Source organism: Pomacea canaliculata, linkage group LG3 (assembly GCF_003073045.1).
Source record: "Pomacea canaliculata isolate SZHN2017 linkage group LG3, ASM307304v1, whole genome shotgun sequence".
NCBI lineage: Eukaryota > Metazoa > Mollusca > Gastropoda > Architaenioglossa > Ampullariidae > Pomacea > Pomacea canaliculata.
The window spans coordinates 15,655,716-15,674,610 of record NC_037592.1 but is presented as its reverse complement, the minus strand read 5'-3'; the positions used below and the strand labels follow the sequence as shown (position 1 = coordinate 15,674,610).

Here is an 18,895-nt window from a genome sequence, read left to right as displayed (position 1 = left end):
TCTCTCTCTCTCTGTGCACAGGCACGTATGTATCTATTGTGAAAAGAAAGAAAGAAAGAATGGAAGGAAAGACGAAAATGGGACAACTAAAGAACAAACGAATGAGTAGTCAAACCAAAGAGCAAATAAAACAATCGGACAAACGAACGAACGAACAACCAAGCAGGCAGTTGGAGAAAAGAATAAACGAGCGAAGAGCAATCAAAGAAAAAAGCAAACGAACGAATAACTCCCAAAGCGAACGAATGAATCCCAGAATAAAGGAGAAGGTGGGATTATAGAAACAGCGAGATTTACAAGAGGGGAGGTGCAAAGGTCGATGGTCCAAGTAAGCGTGGGTGATACAACCATCTCTACCTGTCCAGGCTGCTGGCTGCTGGACCAAGATGAAATGTCCCGTTACAGTCGTGCTCCAGTGCTGTCGTCAGGTGAAGATGTAGGACGAGCCAATCAGACTGCGTGTAGTTCTCTGTCTAAGAATTCTGCGTATGCACCTAAACCTCACCGCACAGCAGGCATTTAATTAGTGAAAACTGCTCACAGTGCATGTTCCTCTCCACTGCCCTCAAATTTTAAGTCGTTCGAAAGCTACAGCTGTTATCCAGAAAAAGGTTTTTACGCTTCTTTACAATATCTAGACATAATTCTGTCTGAGAGAAGTTAAAATGAGGACACTTTTAGTATTTTCTAATTGTGGACACCCTCTGCTTTGTTTTGCAGTTGGAAATTTCTGATTGAGTGATTGAGAGGGCGGGTGGGTTTATAGGTTGCTTACACCTAAGACGCATGCATGCCTTCAGACACGTGTGCGTTCGTTCGTCCGTCTTGCTTGCATATTTTGATGTGCGTTCGTGCATGCGTATGCAACAACATATATAATATATTTTTATGCGTGTACGTGTGCGTGTCTGCTCCCGCTGGAAGTACTTTTGTCATTTGGTTTTTTTTTGTTTGCTGCACGATCAGCGGAATCTTCCGCATGTTTCTCAAAGACAGCGGGGAGTAGAAATAACAGAGAAAATTTCGTCAGTAGTTCCTCTCCTCGTCTATCTCTTTAATCTTTTTTTACGACTTCGCCTGGTCACGTGACTCGAGAGGCGGCCCCCTGACTCAACACGTCTCAATATAACGAGGGAGGGAGGGGCAGTGGGTGCCGAGAGACGGAGGGATAGCGACGGGAGACAGAATAAAGAGCTGGAGAGGGGTGGAGAGAGAGATAGTTAGATGGAGGGTAAAGGGGCTAGTTCTTGGATTCCGACACCGCACGACGCTGCAGAGGTCTGAGAGGCAAAAACAGTGGCTGCCATCATCAAAGGCTCAAGCGCAACCGATACAGGGCCCCCATGGCGAGGACCGCTCGCGCTGTGATTGGTAGACTTTGCCTGCTGCCAGTATTGGCGGGGCCCGGTCAAGGGTTGGAGCTAATGTAATTTTCGAGCTCTAAACATCTTTGACTGGGGAGAGTCTACCCGCCAATTGCTGGCATAATCAAATCAGCCTCAGAATGGCTGCCGCTCGCGCGAAGCAGCTCTGGTCAAACCTCCTCCTGCATGAACTTCTGGCAAAGTTGACTTCTCCCGCTGATGTACATTTTTTTTTTTTGGTCGCTAGTCGTGCCGAAGATTTGTGAAATGTATCTTTGCTTCCGTGTCTCCACAGTTTGCCTTAATTATTGTTGTTGTTTTTAGTGTTTCCATTACGATGTTCGTTTGGGATGTGGTTCGTCTCGGCAGGAAACGATGTTTCACAGCATCTCACTGTCACTTTGAAGTGACATTCAAGAACTGGAATAAATCCTTTGCACGAGGGGTCGCATCAGATGAGCATGGAATTTTTAGGAAAAGTTACAAACATGTTAAACTTGACATAAAAAGGTACTCCGTCTGGCATAAAGTTCTACTAAGTACGTTCAGTGGACAGAGCACTGCCCTTTCTGGGACCAACCTAAGTATCGCGAGGTGAATGAACGCATGAGTTAATAAAGTCGCTGGTCTATCGTCCAGGCTATATATCCCGATGGTGGGTCAAGGAATTAAAGACTCAAAGAGAGTGTGGAGCCTGCAAAACTTTTATTGCCATTATATTTTGTAGCAGCGTGGACACTGGAGCGGGTGAGAACGGGATCGTGTAGGTAGGGCAAGTCTGTTTTCAGCCCAGACCATCTGTAGTAGTCATGCAGTCAGGTACAAACGTTGTTCTTTGTGAGACTTTGTGCGGGAATGGGACTCGAAAACACACACAAGCATGAAGAAAGAACTAGAGAGAGAAGTCCTGAATGATACACAGTTTTTTCCTTCCTCCCTCGTCATTTACCCACTTCACACCTCTTCCATGCCCACTTACACAGCCAGCTTCTGCGGTTGGGATGTTTTGCACGTCGATATCGTATTTTCTACTGTCATCTCTCTCTCTCTGCCCTCTTTCCCCTCATTCCCCTCCCCCACTCCCTCTCTCTCTCTTTCTCCGCTTTGTGTTTGGTTCATGTGGCTCGTTGTCCATTAAAACAGCATGTTCACTACACTCTGCTCTTCAAAAGGAAAGATCGTTATATGAAGGGCTTGGAAGTCATTTCTCGCGCTCCTGGTGTTCAACGTATTCTTTCCTTGCTTATTAACATTGCTATACTTCTCGCTCGCGAACATAGATACCATAAGTTTTCCTTCTCTACACCAGAAAAAAATGAAGACTTTTTTTTTTTTTTTTTTGTAGCTTAATGTTGCTGGAGGTTGCTAATGTTTCGAGTAATTTCTTTTCGGGCTAACTTTTACAAACTCAGCATCTGGGTGTGTCATGTCTGAAATAAACGCATACAACAAAATAAAATGTATGGAAAAAATATATATACACTCAAACATCTGTTTAAATTTTTTGGTTATATAGAAAAGAGGATAACTCGACAAGTTTGATAAAAATATGGATTTAGACAAAATAAATGAGGATAAATTAAAGGAAAAAGGAATGACGGTAGCAAAAAAATTGCAAGAAAAAGAGAGGAAAGATCTGAGCAGCATTCACATTTGTGATGAGACATGTTTGAGAAACCATCTACCGTTTGTCAGAGTGCTGTAAGAGCTGTATACAAGTTCTGGGAGAGACACAAGCACGGAATTAAGAAAAAAATTGAAGAGAAAAAATGTTTCAAAATCGGGGAAGCAAAATCTAGGGGTATGTCGTGCAAAAAAGTCCTTTTCACTCTTCTGAAGAAAGTTTCTGTATTTTCCTATCTATAATATAGGTTCCTACCTATAAGAACATACACAAATACATTCATCCATAAATGCACATAAACTAGCAAGTACGCACGCACGCAGACTCACTTGTAACCGTCACACTAAAAAAAAAGTCAGCAGCAGGTACGTTTTTGCCTCTCCTGGGGCCTGACGCCGGGGTAGCAAGAAAAACAGCAGGAGACAGACAGCACATGCGTATCGGCAAGGTACCCGGATTTCCTCACTACCAGCACGCGGTAGTGCCACAAATGGCCTCCAGATGCGGCAGGCAGGGGAGAGTAGTGTGGGAGGGGGAAGGAGAGGATGAGGTGTGTTACATACTGCCCGTGGCTGGCGGTCACGACCAAGTAAACTGAAGCCTTGTTTGTACTGCATGTGGTGGATAGCTCGAGATTAATATCGTCAAGATGAGGAAGACAAGAATTATCAGACAATATTTACCAAGTTGAGAGTGTCTACAGAGTGCTTAGAGTGCTAAAGTGTTGTCCCCTACGGACCATTGCAATGCCCCCGTAAAGGACTAGTGGAGTGACATTTTTTTTTTCTTACGATTGGTTAAAGCTCAGTTCATGATACTATTTCCTCAAACCCTGGTGAATATACCCTTCGTTCTGTTCAGCTTTCATACACGCCTACAGATATCAAAATGCACAGAAAGATGTCGGTCCTGCAGATTTGAGGACAGTACATATAGATACACTTATGTTGTCAAGGCCTCAGGCAGTTGGAGACCTAGGGACACACGTTAATGAGGCGCATGACAACTTCATACTTTAGACCTCTTTCTGAACCTGGTAATGTCTGTAGGTGTATATCTCGAGAACAGAAGAGGTATTTTACCCAATATTTGAGGAAAATAATATAACCCTGAACTTACAATCAATAGGAAAGTAATTTGCACACCACTAGTCCTTTAAAATACTGACAACTGTACTGCTTTTCGTTTTATAGGCTCTTTATTGCAAACAGGTCGATCGTTCTTAATGAAATAAAATGATTCTAGAAGCTGGCCATCAGAAAACACAAGACATTAAGTCTGTTTTTTTTTCAGGAAGCGAAAGATATAGTCCGTGGTAAAAGATTAGAGTCAACTAGTCTCTAGCTTTTTACGAGTTTGCATGCTGCAGTAGAGTTTTTCTTTTTACAGCACTTCGGTTTGTTTCAAGACATAAAAAGTGTCAATACACAAAAGCCGTGTGTAGTAAAAATAATTACAAAAACTGGTCTGTAATATCTTCAATATTATAAAAAAGTCAAAAAGAGTTCCATCGAAACTCCTTTCCTCTGGTCAAAAGACAAGTTTCCGGCATCGGTGACTCGTTGCAACTAGTGGTCATCCGAAATTCGGTGGGTGAGATCGTTTGGCTAGGGTTCTTTCACACCATAATGAATCTTGCTTTGAAGTTATTTACTCAAGTTTTCACTATCCTGAACATAGCTTTTCTTTACTTATATTTACATTCATGTGTTCATCATTTTCTAAGGGAGGTGTGGGAACAATACTAAGACTATCTCTATTATGTTGTGGCTGTAAGACAATCAAAAGAGAATACACACAGTATTTTTCAAACATTCTTGCAAAACATTTTATCTCCGGCTAGATGTTTTCTCAAAATATTGAAAGAAAGTTTTTGAATATGCGTTAAGGTCAAAAGTCATGACCTCAGGATCATCAGGTCATTCATATCATTTCTCCTCCTCGTCCATCAAAAGAAGGGGCGCTTCCTGTCTGCTGCGTGCGTTTGCACGGCCACCGTTGGCCACAAGCTGCGAGACCCTGGACCTGGCCACTGCGGTCTGCTCTGGCACTGACAGGCGATGCTTGCAGCAGCCACGCGGAAGTGAGATGTTTCTACCAACACGTGCGCACAAAAAAAAAAAAAAAAAAAAAAATTGGGCGGCGTGATGCGAGGAGGCCTGGCGGCGGAGGGGCAGCGCTGCGTGTTTAATTAGCTGTAATTTCATTAATGCGGCGCGACTAGCAGGCAGGCGAGGCGAACATCCCCCGCATCTTGGCGTCAGCGTGGCGGGTCCCGAGATTGACTGGTTCCCTCCAGCGGCCGCCAACCCAGACTCCCTCCAGGATCCCCTTCACATTTTCGCAGCAAGCTTCGCCGTAGAATGAGACAGAATGCGAACCGTAGTCGTTCCAGCAAAAACACACTTTCCTCCCGGCACACTGGTCTAGGTGTGTGTGCGTGCTGATGCGTGCACGATTGTACATAAGTACGAGCGCGCATATATGTTTATTGGAATGTTTCTATATATATATCTGTTAGCGTGTGTGTTGTGGAGGGATGGCTAGATGGGTATTTATGGAAGTGATTTTTTTATGTTTCATATGTATGTATTTATGTGTGATAGGCTCTGGCGTCTATTTGCAATTTGTGCAAAGATATTTCAAGAAGTTCCGTCTATTTTTCGGAAAGTATTTGTAAGGTTATGATGAAATGCATCTTTTTTAAAATCCTAACCGATGTGGGTTGTTTTTTTTTTTACACAATAAACCAATTCAAATGACCGTAAAAAATTAAAGAAACAAAAAGAAACAAGACAAAAAGGTAAAACCTAAAAAACAAATGAAAAATCTCCTTGAAAAATACCCCTATCTCCCTTATAAACTACTAGTCTAATATTTTGCTTTCCGTATCTGTCGGTGTGATCCACTACTCGGACGATTTTTGAAATATAAGCAGGAGGCCGAACGCAGAGGGACGAGTTAATCACAAGAGTGCTTGAAGCCTTCCAGCAAACTACATGAAAACTACTCGCTTCTGCATTCGTCTTCTGAGACAAAAACTCCACTAATCGCAAGGCCTGTGTCATGGACAGGAGAAAGTCGTGAGAGAACTCAAAGCCTATTGACTGTTTTTGTTTCTCTAAGTGAAAACCGCGGCCGTCAGCAAGAATCCTTGCGGTTGACTCGATAATACACAGTTTTTGAAAGAAGTCTAAATTTGTTTTTGCCTCTAGCGCTTTTTAGTTCTTTCCTTCCCTCTCTCCTCCTTCTATTCCTCTCTATTCTCGCACATTGGGGGTCGGCTGCTTTCCTCAAACTCCTCTCGAATGGGCATCCGGAAGACTGATTACCATTTGATGCCATGGAAAACTTTACAGCGTTTCTCTCTTTAATAATGATCTCACAAAAGCAGACAATTCAAAATACATGCAATAATTACCAGTTGCAATGAGTTCGCTGTTCGCTGTTCATCCAAAGGTAAGAGGGGTGTTATCAGATTTCATGAAACGGTGATCTGTTTACATAACAACCTACCCCCATTTACTTTTCAAAACATTTGCTGTGTGTGAATGGGGCGAGATAGGAAAGCAAAATATGAAATATGAAGACTTTAGCTTGTGGTCTCAATGTTCGTATCCATGACATCACATAAGGGAAGGACTCGGGACACCAGGGTCAACATTTATTGGTGTCGCATTTTTTTCAGTGTAAACGTCTCATCCTTCATTCATAAGAAAATGTCACCATGTCTTCACTTGATCGAAGGAGATCATAAAATATCTCGTATGCACCTACCCCCTCCTGTGTGAGCTGATTATGTTGGATTTTGATTAACCCTACACGAAGTACAGCAGAACATATTTTCTTTTTAAAAAATGCATTTTATGAGAACTTTAACGATACTTTAAGTGGATTGTTTTAGGAGAGTTCTAAAGCCAAACGTCCTATGATGAGTGTAGTTAAAAGGACGAGAAAAGCGTTTCTAGCCATCTCTAATGGAAGACTTTTAAGGCATATTCAACACTTCAGTTTGTCAGGATCACAGACATTTAACGCCGAGGTTTGCAGCTACAACACTTCTGCCTTCCTATGGAAGTGCTAATAACCCCAACATGTCGGGTGGAACACTTATTCCCTCGACAAGGGGTGCTATAAAACCTTTAGTACAGCATTGGACTTGGATCTCTTCGAGAGCTTTCAGTTCCGGCCAGGTCCAACCAAGCATTTGGTGAACTTATCTCTGTATCACTCCGGGGTTAGACAGGACGTCACCTACGTAGACCTCATTTATCTTCATTACCAAGGAAAGGTAGCAAAGAATAATAAACTCATAAAATTAGGGAAAACTTTCTTTAAAATCGTTTTGGTCAAATGGGTTTAATAGCTTTTAAGATCACACAAACACAGGTTTAAAGATCAAATAAAACTGTTGAAAAGTGTACACTACAATTTTATAAACAGTGCTCTGTTTTGTTCTCATTTTCGTTTATGGAACTGCTTGACAGGTCTACGGAAACACATTCATTTGCACTAAAATGCATACCTGCCATTTTATTAACCGAACCTCCCCAGAAAAATAAAGAGATAATTTTGAAACCTGTACAGCTTCATAAGTGATAACAAATCATAACAAACCAAAAGAAATCATGATACAGAATGCCCTCAAAATCGTACACCGTTCAGAGCGTAGGGAAAGGTGAAAAAGCAAACCCACACTTGTAAAGATTCTAAGAGGACAAAGACTCCGAACTTTCCTTGAGTTGTCGTTACTGCTTTATTATATAGCCATTCGTGTGCTTCTGGTTGTTTTACGGTTGTTGTTGTGTGTACGCGATAAGCAGGCACCAGAACGAACAAACAAAAGTTAAAGTCATCTCGCAAGCTAAAGAAAACTTGGCTTTACAACATGCCCTAAGTTCATCTTCTAGCCAACCTTCATATGATAATAATAAAAATGATATTCTTAGAGAGATGCATGTATTTCATAAACACTGTGTTTTATTGCATTTTGTCTTCATTTCACTCCTTGTCTGATCTGCAGCTGTATATCTCTGCTGATACGAATTGCAAATCCTTTAAATGTAACCCCTGGACTGTCAAAAACATTTAAAACGAACGATTTCGGGTATAATGGCCAGCTCTCATACATCTTAATTGCTCTTTCCATCCCCAGGTTCGTCTTTTGTCATTTATGTCTCTACCTTGCTGTGCAATCCTTGTACCGCACGCTCGTGTTAATGCGCGCAAAATGCAGTAAAGAGAGATTATTTCCACTTTCTAAGCTGACAGAGTCTCACTTAAAACATGTAACATTGCCGGTCTATTGTTATTATTGTTGTTATTATTATTATTGTTATTACTGTGCAGCGTTGTTTGCATTTTGTGGCCAGTATTCGCTAATTTCTGGTTTCTTTTGTAAAATCGTCTCCCCATCCGTCGTTTCCCTCTTTGTTTATTCTGCAATCTACGGTCACCGAGTTTTATGTCTCCTCGCGAGTCGCCCACCTTCACAGGTATCCCAGCATGCGTCGGGCGTGCTGGCGAGGTTTGTTGGGTATCCCCGGGGCGCGCTTGTGATGTTGCATAATGACCGATATCGCCGCCACCGGTTTCAAGTTGTGCCAAAATCTTAACTGCGTGTTCTTGGTGTACAGCGCATGGCTTGACGAGTAAATAAAACGGTAAATGAGCCGATGGTGGGGTGAGCGAGGTGCACCCGGCTACACAGTGCAGGATGTCCGTTGGAGTGTCGTGTGGCCGGTCTGTGCTTGTTGCCAGGGTTATAAGACTTTGCTTTCTTACTGCGGGGTCTGAATTAAATGTTGACACAATTCGTAGCTGCTGCCTAGTAAACAGAACAGCGCTGTTGTTAATTTATTACATAAATGTCATGCGGAGTTTTTGAAGTTTTATTTTTGTTTTGAGAATGCGTGATTGTTTTGAGTCACATGTTCGTGACCTAACGTCTACCGTCACGGAAGGGGCGCAGACAATTTGAAAGTTTGAGAAAATGCTAATGATACTTTGTTTAATAAATAACCGCTTTTGTGATATCAGGGAGAATCAGATCTTCCTCTCTTTCCTAAAACTCAGGCGGCAAATGCGATGTTCAAAGACTTGTATCTCCCAAAAGTATATCATTCGGTTCGATCAAAAAAGAACAGTGTAACTAACTGGACCCAATCGTATGAAGGTAGCTTGGAAATGGGACTATTCTCTAATAATTCCTATCACTGCATCTTCGTGTGTTTGTCTTTAATGTCTTTCTTCCTACTAATATCTGTCCTTACAGCGTTTCTCCCCCAACTCACCCCCACACACACACCAACAGGCCTCATTGAAGTTATCTGTTGTGGTGACAGTTTTATTTAAAAATCTGGAAATAATGTAGAACGAGCCTTTGTCAGACGTTGGCTCAGAAACGACATGCGTGTTACAGCTGTAGGTGGTCTCTCACACACATTATCTCTATTGCCAGTGTGTGTGTGTGTGGAGAGAGTAGGGGAGAGGAGGAGAGAAAGATCAATGCATTTCGTGTTGTGTGTTTTGAGGTTATAAATGGTGGAATTATGTATTAGAATGAGGCAAAGATTACAGAACGCTCGACCTACAAACACCTTTGTTATCGTTTATGTTTGTAGAAAGCTAACTATTTAAAAATGCACTGAGCTCCGTGTACTAATAAGTAGTAACAGCAGTAAGAGTAATACCAGTCACAGTAACAGGCAGATGTCCGCAAGTAGACAACAGTGCTGCCGTCTGCTGGAAGAAAGCGCACTTGCTTTGCTTTTTCAAAGCCCTGGTCCACTCAGTGACTTCATCCCATGCACTCTGCACGAAAGAGTATCTTATCTCCTCTGACAATCTTCCCCAACACCAAGTCCATCCCCCTTTCCTTTCCCAACCTTGTCTCTGTACTTCCGCTGGCCCAACCTCTCCCGTGTGTGTGTGTCTGGTGTATGTGTGTGTGTGGTGTATGTGTGTGTGTGGTGTGTGTGGTGTGTGTGTGTTCCTGCTTGTGCAGCACTGTGCATGCATGCATGTCGGCATGTACATGTGTTCTGGCAGAGGCCTCGCGCTGCTGGCTTGTGGTGACTCTTGCGTGTCGAGCGCTGGAGGCAGATAACCCCGGCGCTAAGCTTTATCGGATGACTGTCTCCAGGCCAACGTTTCCAGAGTTCTTGAGATCTCGAGGCGCCACCTAGCTAACCTGCGTCGGGGATGCAGAATCGCTTGCAGTGAGCCAGATCATTGAAATGGGGTATGGACGACGATGACTGAGAAGCATATCATTGGCTAACGAGAAAATTCTCCTGTGGGGTCGCACTAGCATTCTGTGGGAAACGTGCACTTGTTGAGTACATTCTCTCTCTCTCAACTATGATCACTCACTGGGTGAGCAAGATGAGTACAACAATAGTGGTGTATGCGTGCCAGCTTGACCTGTCCTGTGACCCTTCCAGAAGGTCTCCCAGCTGGCGGTCTCTCCCCTCTTTGATGTTAGCCACATTTCTTTCTGAAGGTTTAATCATTCGCCTTCCCATTAATCTTGTACCTTGTATAGCACAGTACCTATTGCCTTCAACTACCCATAAACCTGTACCTTGTTGACTACAGTACCTATTGCTTCACGTGACTATAAAGCTGTTCTTTATGGAGCGCAAGCGAAGATAAACAAAGCCCTCACATAAAATTGAGACGCAAGTTACGATCGCACTCACCATTGAAGTTAGCCCTGCTAGTGTTAGTCTAGATCTTGTCTACTGTCTTTGTCTGACAAAATGTGTTATATGTGAAAAAGCAATTGAACTAAAATATTAAATAAGATTGAGGACTGTCTTTGTACATCAGTGGAAATATTAGATGAGAATTAACTCAAAGCACAACTAAATCCAGCTACCTTAGCAGCTTTGGACGAACATGACACAACAATTAGCTTGGTGTCTAACCATCAGCGGACACGACCTCCCGCGTGCAGTCAGCATTCCAAATGACTTCCAGTGGGTCCGAGGGGAAGTTTCTGGAAAAAAAAAAGACGGCAGAGGAGTCGACCGGAACGTCGATTGCCAAGGCGCAGTGAATTAAAGTGTCAGCGGCCGCCCATCTTAACGAGATCTAACACGTGGAAAGATGGGGTGGGAAGTGGTACAGTTTGGACAGAAACAAGTCGGAGAGAAGGAGCGTTACACATAGAGAGGAGGAGGAAGAGAGAGAGATGCCGGAGGAACGCGACTGACACAAAGCCGTTCGCGAGTCAGGAACATCAAGTTGACGCGACGTGGAACGTTTTTAACCCTTTTAGCGCGTGGTTTGTTGTTTTAAGGGCAGGCTCACGGTAACTTTATAGTTTTCTTTAATTAGCTTGGCCCAGCATGGTGAGGCTCACCACACGACGAATGAGGTCTGTAGGGAGATGGACCCTCACGACCGGCCATACCAGAAGTGTTCCAGATTGCCGCCTCCCCTTCCCCACCGTGTCTTATTCTTAAGACTGTGGTATTGAAGATAATCGGTCGAGAAACTGATGAATCGAACTGCACAGAAAAACTATAATGTATAAATAAACCATTGAGACCAAAATTCACCTTTCCGCTGATCTTTTTTAAGATTTGAAACATGAAAATCATAATTCAGTAAATGGAAACAAAAATGAAAGAAGATAACAGTTAAGTAGAGTTCAAATGAAAAGAACAAAGCAATGGTCTCAATAAAGGGAAAAGGAAGGGAGGTAAAAGAAGCTGTTGGCCAGGACACATACCTACATATTGGGGGCAGATGTCCACCGTGGCAGCCGTCAAGAGCGCTGCTGGTTATGTCCTAGCGGCAGGACTGACCTTTCTGCGCCTAGCTGACGACTCGCCCCCAGTGGCTCCCGACTGCCAGCGGAAGTTACGAAATTAGCAACGTGCGAGGGGAGGCAAATAAACAGCGCCGACGGATTTATTTTAAAACACAACAAGCGAGCAGTTACCTGTCAATTACGTTGTTCACTTGATACCCGAGGCGAGAAATGAGCTTCATATGTTGATATCTCCTCCTCTGTACCCACGGCTTTGAGGACGAAAGGTTGGCCTTACCTTCATGCACAGCGCCCTGAGCTCCACCGTGCTAAAGGCAACAACTCGGGGGTTTCTGATGTATGTTTTTGCGTGCGACCTGCTTCCTGAACATGAACTCCACGTCGTGCTTTAATCTGTCGACACATTCAATCCAGACAAGCGTGTGTTTGGGGAGTAGGGGAGGTACTAAAGTAGCAGGACTGAGAGATGACTTCCACCAGTTATTTCACGGAAAAAGAATCGTCGGCACAGTTTCATTTCAAGCTTTTGCTGATTTTTTAGTTGTTCGCTTTTCGCGAACAGGACATGGTTGACAAGTAAATAAGACGAATGAATGGGAATGGGAAGGTTGGGGAGGAGGGAGACCTGTGAGTGACAATGGTATCATCAACAAGACATTGAAGGATTTTCATTGGAGTGTAGAAAGAAGGTAGCGCGCTTGCGATGATTTTTTTTTCAGCCTTAGACTCTAAAACGAGGCCAATTTCCTCACTTCGCTTCCAATTTAACTATCAGCAGACGATGCAAACTCTCGTGTTGACGGAGGTACAATAGCTTTATGGTCTGTTGTGTTTTCGGTTTATTGGCCCCAAGTTAAGAAGTGGAGGTCACCAACGTTTACCGCATAAAAGAAAGGAAAAAAAAGAGTATCTTAGTGCAGTCGTCGACTAGGACTTTATCGCGGTTCCTGATTTTAATTTGACAGATGGTTCACCGAGACACTGCAATTGCAGAATCTCGGTTTGCACTCAGAATGAACTTGCATGAATAGGGGTTTTAATTAGATGAACCAGGAAACACGCACACACAGATTCACCCGCAAACCTACACACCGTTTGACTACGACGACGACGACGACGATGATGGATGATGATTGGTGATGATTGATGATGATGATGATTGCTGATTGATGATGATTATTATTATTATTCAGGTGTGGTTCCAGAACCGCCGCGCAAAGTGGCGTAAGCGAGAGCGCTTTGGCCAGTTGCAGACAATGCGCGCCATGGCAACGGCCGCCACGCACGGAGGTTACGACATGCCCCTCGGCCCTCGACACGAGCCTTACAGTCCGCAGGTGGGTACCCGCCCAAACCGACTACCTAGACACGGGGTAGGCTGCTAGCATAGTAGTAACAGATCTCGCCTCGGAGCTTATGTTCTCTCTGCATTTCACTGTTATTTTTACATCGTTTGGTTCTCCCGATACAGTTTCCACCACCACCACACCTTCATAGTCCCCACTCCACTACTAGCATTAGATAGGAACACTGTCCTATCAAAGAAAACAAACACCCAACGTGTATTTCTACTTTTTTTAACTTCTGTAGATAGATGGGAAAAAAATCTATACATAAATTGATGCGACTGATAATGTATGCGGTATGGCGATGTCTCTAGCTCTACAACAGTCAACACATTCCTTGTAATGTAAACATAATCGTTGAGGATGTAGAAAGTAGCAGTTCCACAGTTCACGCTCTACCTTTGAACCTGGAGCAGCGTCTGAAGCTTCCGGTGCACTGTAGCGTCGCTACTGACCTGTGACCACAGACCACAGAGATTACAGAAGTCTGGGCCTGTGACCTTATCGGAGTCAACCGCGCGAGGAAACTCTGCGGCAGGTGAATCTCGCTTCCTACCTTTCTCCTGAGTTGCTGGACCGGGCATCGTGAAGGCTTTGAGACCTGCGACTCCAACAGCTGACTGGCCAAGTGTGTAGCTGGCTAGACTCAGGCTGCTGAGAAGAGTAGATAACTTGAGCACTCTGCATTCTGCTAGATGCCGTATCTCGCCGAGTTTGACAAAATAAGATGAAATCACATGATTATTTCCTGACCATATATTAGTCCACCGAAGTCCATTTAAAAAATATGACGGTTTGTAGCTTCGACTGGCTATAAAGAAAACGTTTTTTCCTTTCTTCATCTGATTATCTCTCTGGTTCTTCAAAGAAGTGCTTCTAGCTGTTCTTCCAGAATACATATAAAGGAGAGTGTACCCCCCCACCACCACCACCACCACCACCACCACTACCACTCCCGTATACCGTATACTTCTGACCTGCGTTATTTCAGTATTTTCCACTTAAAATATTTAATTCCTTTCATTCTTCATACTGGTTAGTGATATTTTTGTTGGTTTCTTCCTCATTTATATTTATTTAAACTATTTTTTGCCAATAAATACAACTGGGATATGACAAAGTAGGGTCAGGTGAAGTTTTTTTTCAATTATGAACGCAATATCTGAAAAGAGTAATCTATCAGTAGATTCAAAATGAACTTTTCTTTTGCATATTAAAAATGCTATTAAAAACCCCCAAAAAGAGCCAGCTTTACACTAAATAAATAGCCCCATTTTTTTAATTTTTTTTTTTGTCCGATCTTCTTCATCCCACGTCCCTTTCCTGGCTGTTTCTCGCGCCTTGCTCTTCCAAAGCACAGCTCCAGTTTGAAATCTTTCACTCCCCACGAATATTCTTCTTCAGTTTTGGACATTGTTTTCCCCCCTGGTTTAGTGTTGACAGAATTCCTCCCTTGTTTATCCACGCCGGCTTGCCATTGTTGGAAAGGGAGGCGCGCGCTGTGCCGCTAGGTGGCGCGGTCGGCGGCCGACAGCTGTGGACCCCAACATCTGGTCCCCGCCTGATGACACACGGCCACTTCCACCGCCGCTCAGCCATCCAAAGCGTCTCTGTGATCGGCCTTGCTGACAGCGATAAAAGAGTGTTGATTTTCTTTTGATTTTCATCGCTGGCTCTCCTGTGTGCATCTTCCACTCATTCCCCGTTCGGCAGGTTTGAACCATCGATTGTTTACGTGGGCCTCATGCATGTAGCGCATGTCGCCACTATCCGCATGGTCACACACATGAAAGGAAAACTTGACATCGTTAAGTCCTCCTCCGTTTGCCTCCCTACACTTTGAAGCTTACACAGCACGTGTAACAATATTCACAGGGATGTAAAGGTCTCTCACCTTGTAGATAGCAAACATTTGACATATTTGTGTATGTGTATGTGTTGCTGTCATTCCAGGGTTCTGAGTCGCCGATGATGTGGATGGAGATGTATAATCACTATGGCTCTAACATGTGGAACCCTGTCTCGGGGATCAAAGGTTACCTGGCGATGGGTGCGTGTTATTTTTAAATCTTGGTAATTAAAATGATAAAAGGGTGAGAAGAAAAAAAAATTGAAGGTTATAAATGTGTGCCGGTAAAAATAGGGTTTTTTTAGTGTTCCATTTATAAAGAAAAAGTCCGGCGGGTCTAAATCAAAATGTCGGAAATTTTAATCATGCTCTATACGTAATTTGAAAATGAACACTTCTACACCATGTTTTATGTCAATAATCAGTATATAATTTATAATATAGCATTTTAAACCTTATGTTTTAGCTGATGCTGGTCTTTTGTAAAGACTGATACTTTTAACATGCACTGAATCCTAAAGGAAAAATGAATTCATTGATAAAATAAAGTTACCTTCAATGTTCCCTCTTTTAGCGACGAGCCAAATCCAGAGAAAAAATAATTTAACAAGACAAACACAACACAATACCAAGATCAAAACAAATAAGATCCTCTTTTTTGTTCGTTTGCAGATGCAACCCAGTCGTTAGGACCCAAGTGGGCAGGAGGCGTTGCCCCCGTCTACCCTGGGTGGAGCGATCCTCAACTGCTCTACGGGTCACCTCAGCAACCACCCGAAGTGCACGGAGGGTGTGGAGGACCTGTCCCTCAACGTGCGGACGTGCAGGCGGCACCGTACCCTCACAATGCATTTCAGCAGTGCTCTACCCCGGGTGGCCATTAGGAACGCTGATGGAACATCTCTGAACTATGTTAGGATCATGACAAGGACGATGTCACAACCGCACTTTAGATTTACCAGGCAAAATGTCGCAAGGCCAGGCCTTGGGACAACAGGCTTTTAAGTTATATTACGCTCCTGGTGCATCTCTCAAATATACTCAGACCTTGGTGTGACAGAATTCAAGTCTTAACTACACGCGTGGTCGGTCAGTCGGCACCACTGTACAAAGCCCAGAGCAATATCAGTGCTCAGGATTCAATGTCAGCTGGTCAAATTAATCAGACTCATCATTGCCATTCAAGCTTGCGAGCGTGCTGTCCGTGTCTACAAAGCACCATGTATACATTCTGTAAGGTAGCACAAGGCCGTGTGGTGGTAGAATTCTGCTCAAATAACATTTGTAGCGGCATCTGCACAACCATAGCAATGAGGACTAGGTGCGAAACGGGTTCTTAGAATAAAAGTGGTATCAGGTTGTTTCCTCAAGAATCACTTTGACTGAACCTATTAAACATTCTGGAAAATCCCTAGAAATGGCCGCTGAATAATAAATATCTCAGTTGTACCCGAGACACAGCATTTACAAGGACGATACCACCTCCAAAAAGAAAAAAAAATGCGTCGATTTTTTTTCCATGAGCACAATATTGACCGTTGCACTGTTTAACAAGACAGAAATCAGGAAATTACTAACTCACAGAAAGGGTGTGTAGTTTACACATCTCTGGTTTTGACACAAAATCGCCCAGAAATGTACAAATGTGACATTAACACAAAAAGGATAAACGCTTTCAGATCAGAGGTAAGAAGTAAGATATTAAAAAAGGATTAAAAAATATACAGCCTTGCATCTTCCAACAGCCTTATCATCTAACAGCAGCAACAGCAAATCACATGTCGTGGGATCCCTGGAGCGAGAGATACTTGGGGGAGTCACGTGGTCCTCTTGCTGTTTATTTTGTGATGTCGGTCAAGGGAGAGGGGCACCACTCACCTGCAGTTGCTCTTGGCGTCGTCCAGTGGACAGGGAATCAATCGCTTGTTTTGTAGGGTGACGTCACGAGATTGTCACACATTAACGGCTTAGAAAACCGAAACGACAAGAGAGTATGAGGTCAGTCGTGCCGGAGGTGGGGCTAAAAGTCGAGCTGGACACCCGCCCTGCACATTGCCTTCCTCTTTAGTCGACAAGCGACATGAAAATCTTTAGTGTGCGCGGAGTGCCTGAGAGCACACAAAAGAAAGTGGACTTAGGACAGACAATAAAAGAGACACTGAGTACCTGTCGTCATACACCGGTTCAACCTCTGAGCTACGAAAAACCCGTCTTGCACGTGCTTCAGGAGGTCAAAACCAAGGAATCATGACTGAGAAGGGAATTGAGCAGTTACGCTGGCGATTTTGTGTTGCCAGACATTCTGGCTTCAGCTGTCACGGTTTGGCGCAGGGATGCACTGGTAAAGGACCCAAATCGAAAGTCTGTTTGGAAGTTTGAAAGAATCTGACAGGCGGAGCAACAAAGGCGCTTTACGCCAAGAGGATGTACGCCAGAGATACGTCTGTTGAATGTTACATTTGTACAGACATAATTCATCTTGTCACGGCACAATTTAAATCGCTGTGTGTGTGCGTGCGTGTGTGTGTGTGTGATGTTTAAAATGTGTCTCCCAGCTGTGTTGTGCTGTGGTGTGCCGTGCTCCGGTGTCGCTTACAACATTAGACTTATCTTCCTCAATTCCATACCCCACTTCTATCGCACAACGTCCAGACCCATTAAGCCCCTTTTATTCCTATATTGCCATCTCTTGAGGCAAGGCAGGATGATTTTTTAAGGGATAAGAGTTACACAACTCTCACTGCTACACTTCTGTTTGCGAGAATAATCAGAAGGTCCGAGTCCTTTAGTACTTGTGTCACGTTAACCTCACATTAAGTTTCAGACAAAATACTGTCTTTGAGGATAATGATCGCATAGCCACCGAAATTAAGCAAAGGTATGGCAGTGCAATGAAAGTGATGAAATGATAATTTTGATAATTGGAAACGCACAACATTCCTCAAAGTGCGGTGAGTGTGGTCCAGACAGCAGGCTGTGACGATGTCCCATCTGTCTAAGGCGTTTCCCAAGTTGCGCGAACGCTCGCGCCGCCATCCCCACTCTGTGCGTTCAACTAGCAAAACGTTTTCAGAAACAATGATTTCTTCTGGTGAAATGAGATGAATTAATTGTTGAAGTTTTGCGCCTAGCATATAGGACTGCATCACAGCGACTGAAAACACAAAGACTTTGGGTCACACGAAAATGTGATCGCGTTGTTTGGTTCAGCACAAATGATGCAAATGGCATTGATCACGAGGTTAGCAAGGTCAGCCTAAGTTCTAAGTAATGATTAAATGCATCGTGCCTACTGCAGTCTTACCTTTGGGTGCTAAAATTATTTTGATAATATACTTTTAACGTGTTCGCCAAGGTTCGCATTCATGGTCATCGGCAATTCACCCGTGAGGGAAACTTGGGTAGGACATTGGCTGATTAACTCGATGTTTTATGAGCCAGCGAGAGGGCAAAGTTATCTAACCGACCAGTACAGCAGGAATTCTCACTGCCATTGCACATGCATGGATGATTTAGACTCTAAACGAGGATGAGGCGAGAACCTAACCACTAAAACGAGGAACATTTTTTTTTTAAAGAAAAAGCAAACAAGAAGTTATGGGAAGTCGAATTTAATCATTCTGACAAAATTATTTTCTGCGAGCGAGTATATGATGACAAAGTAATTTTTTCATTCCCAAACAAAATGACCAGCAAAAATATTAACAAAAAAATAAACAAATAACAAAACCCGAAAGGCAATACACCGACGGCAAAGCTCAAGTTCGTTTTTTTATGAAGTTTGTTTTTCTTCGGTTACGAAATCAATGAAAACGGCGATTACGGAGCTCTGTGCCATTATATCTGTCCTGTTTATTTGTTGGTTTTAAAAAACAAATTCTGTAATTACTTCGATTTAAGTAAATTAATGACGATCTCGGCTATATTTAT

General features: G+C 43.3%; 1 protein-coding gene across 1 annotated transcript in view; it reads left to right on the top strand.

Annotated features, from left to right (window-relative positions):
- Positions 1–18,678, top strand: part of LOC112560137 (homeobox protein engrailed-1-like) — a 48,506-nt gene extending 29,828 nt beyond the window's left edge. The window contains exons 4-6 of the mRNA XM_025231731.1: positions 12,964–13,107; positions 15,070–15,166; positions 15,638–18,678. Coding sequence (XP_025087516.1) covers positions 12,964–13,107; positions 15,070–15,166; positions 15,638–15,849 — 453 coding nt within the window. The 3' untranslated portion in view covers positions 15,850–18,678. The remainder of the gene's footprint in view (positions 1–12,963; positions 13,108–15,069; positions 15,167–15,637) is intronic.
- The last annotated feature ends 217 nt before the right edge of the window (positions 18,679–18,895 follow it).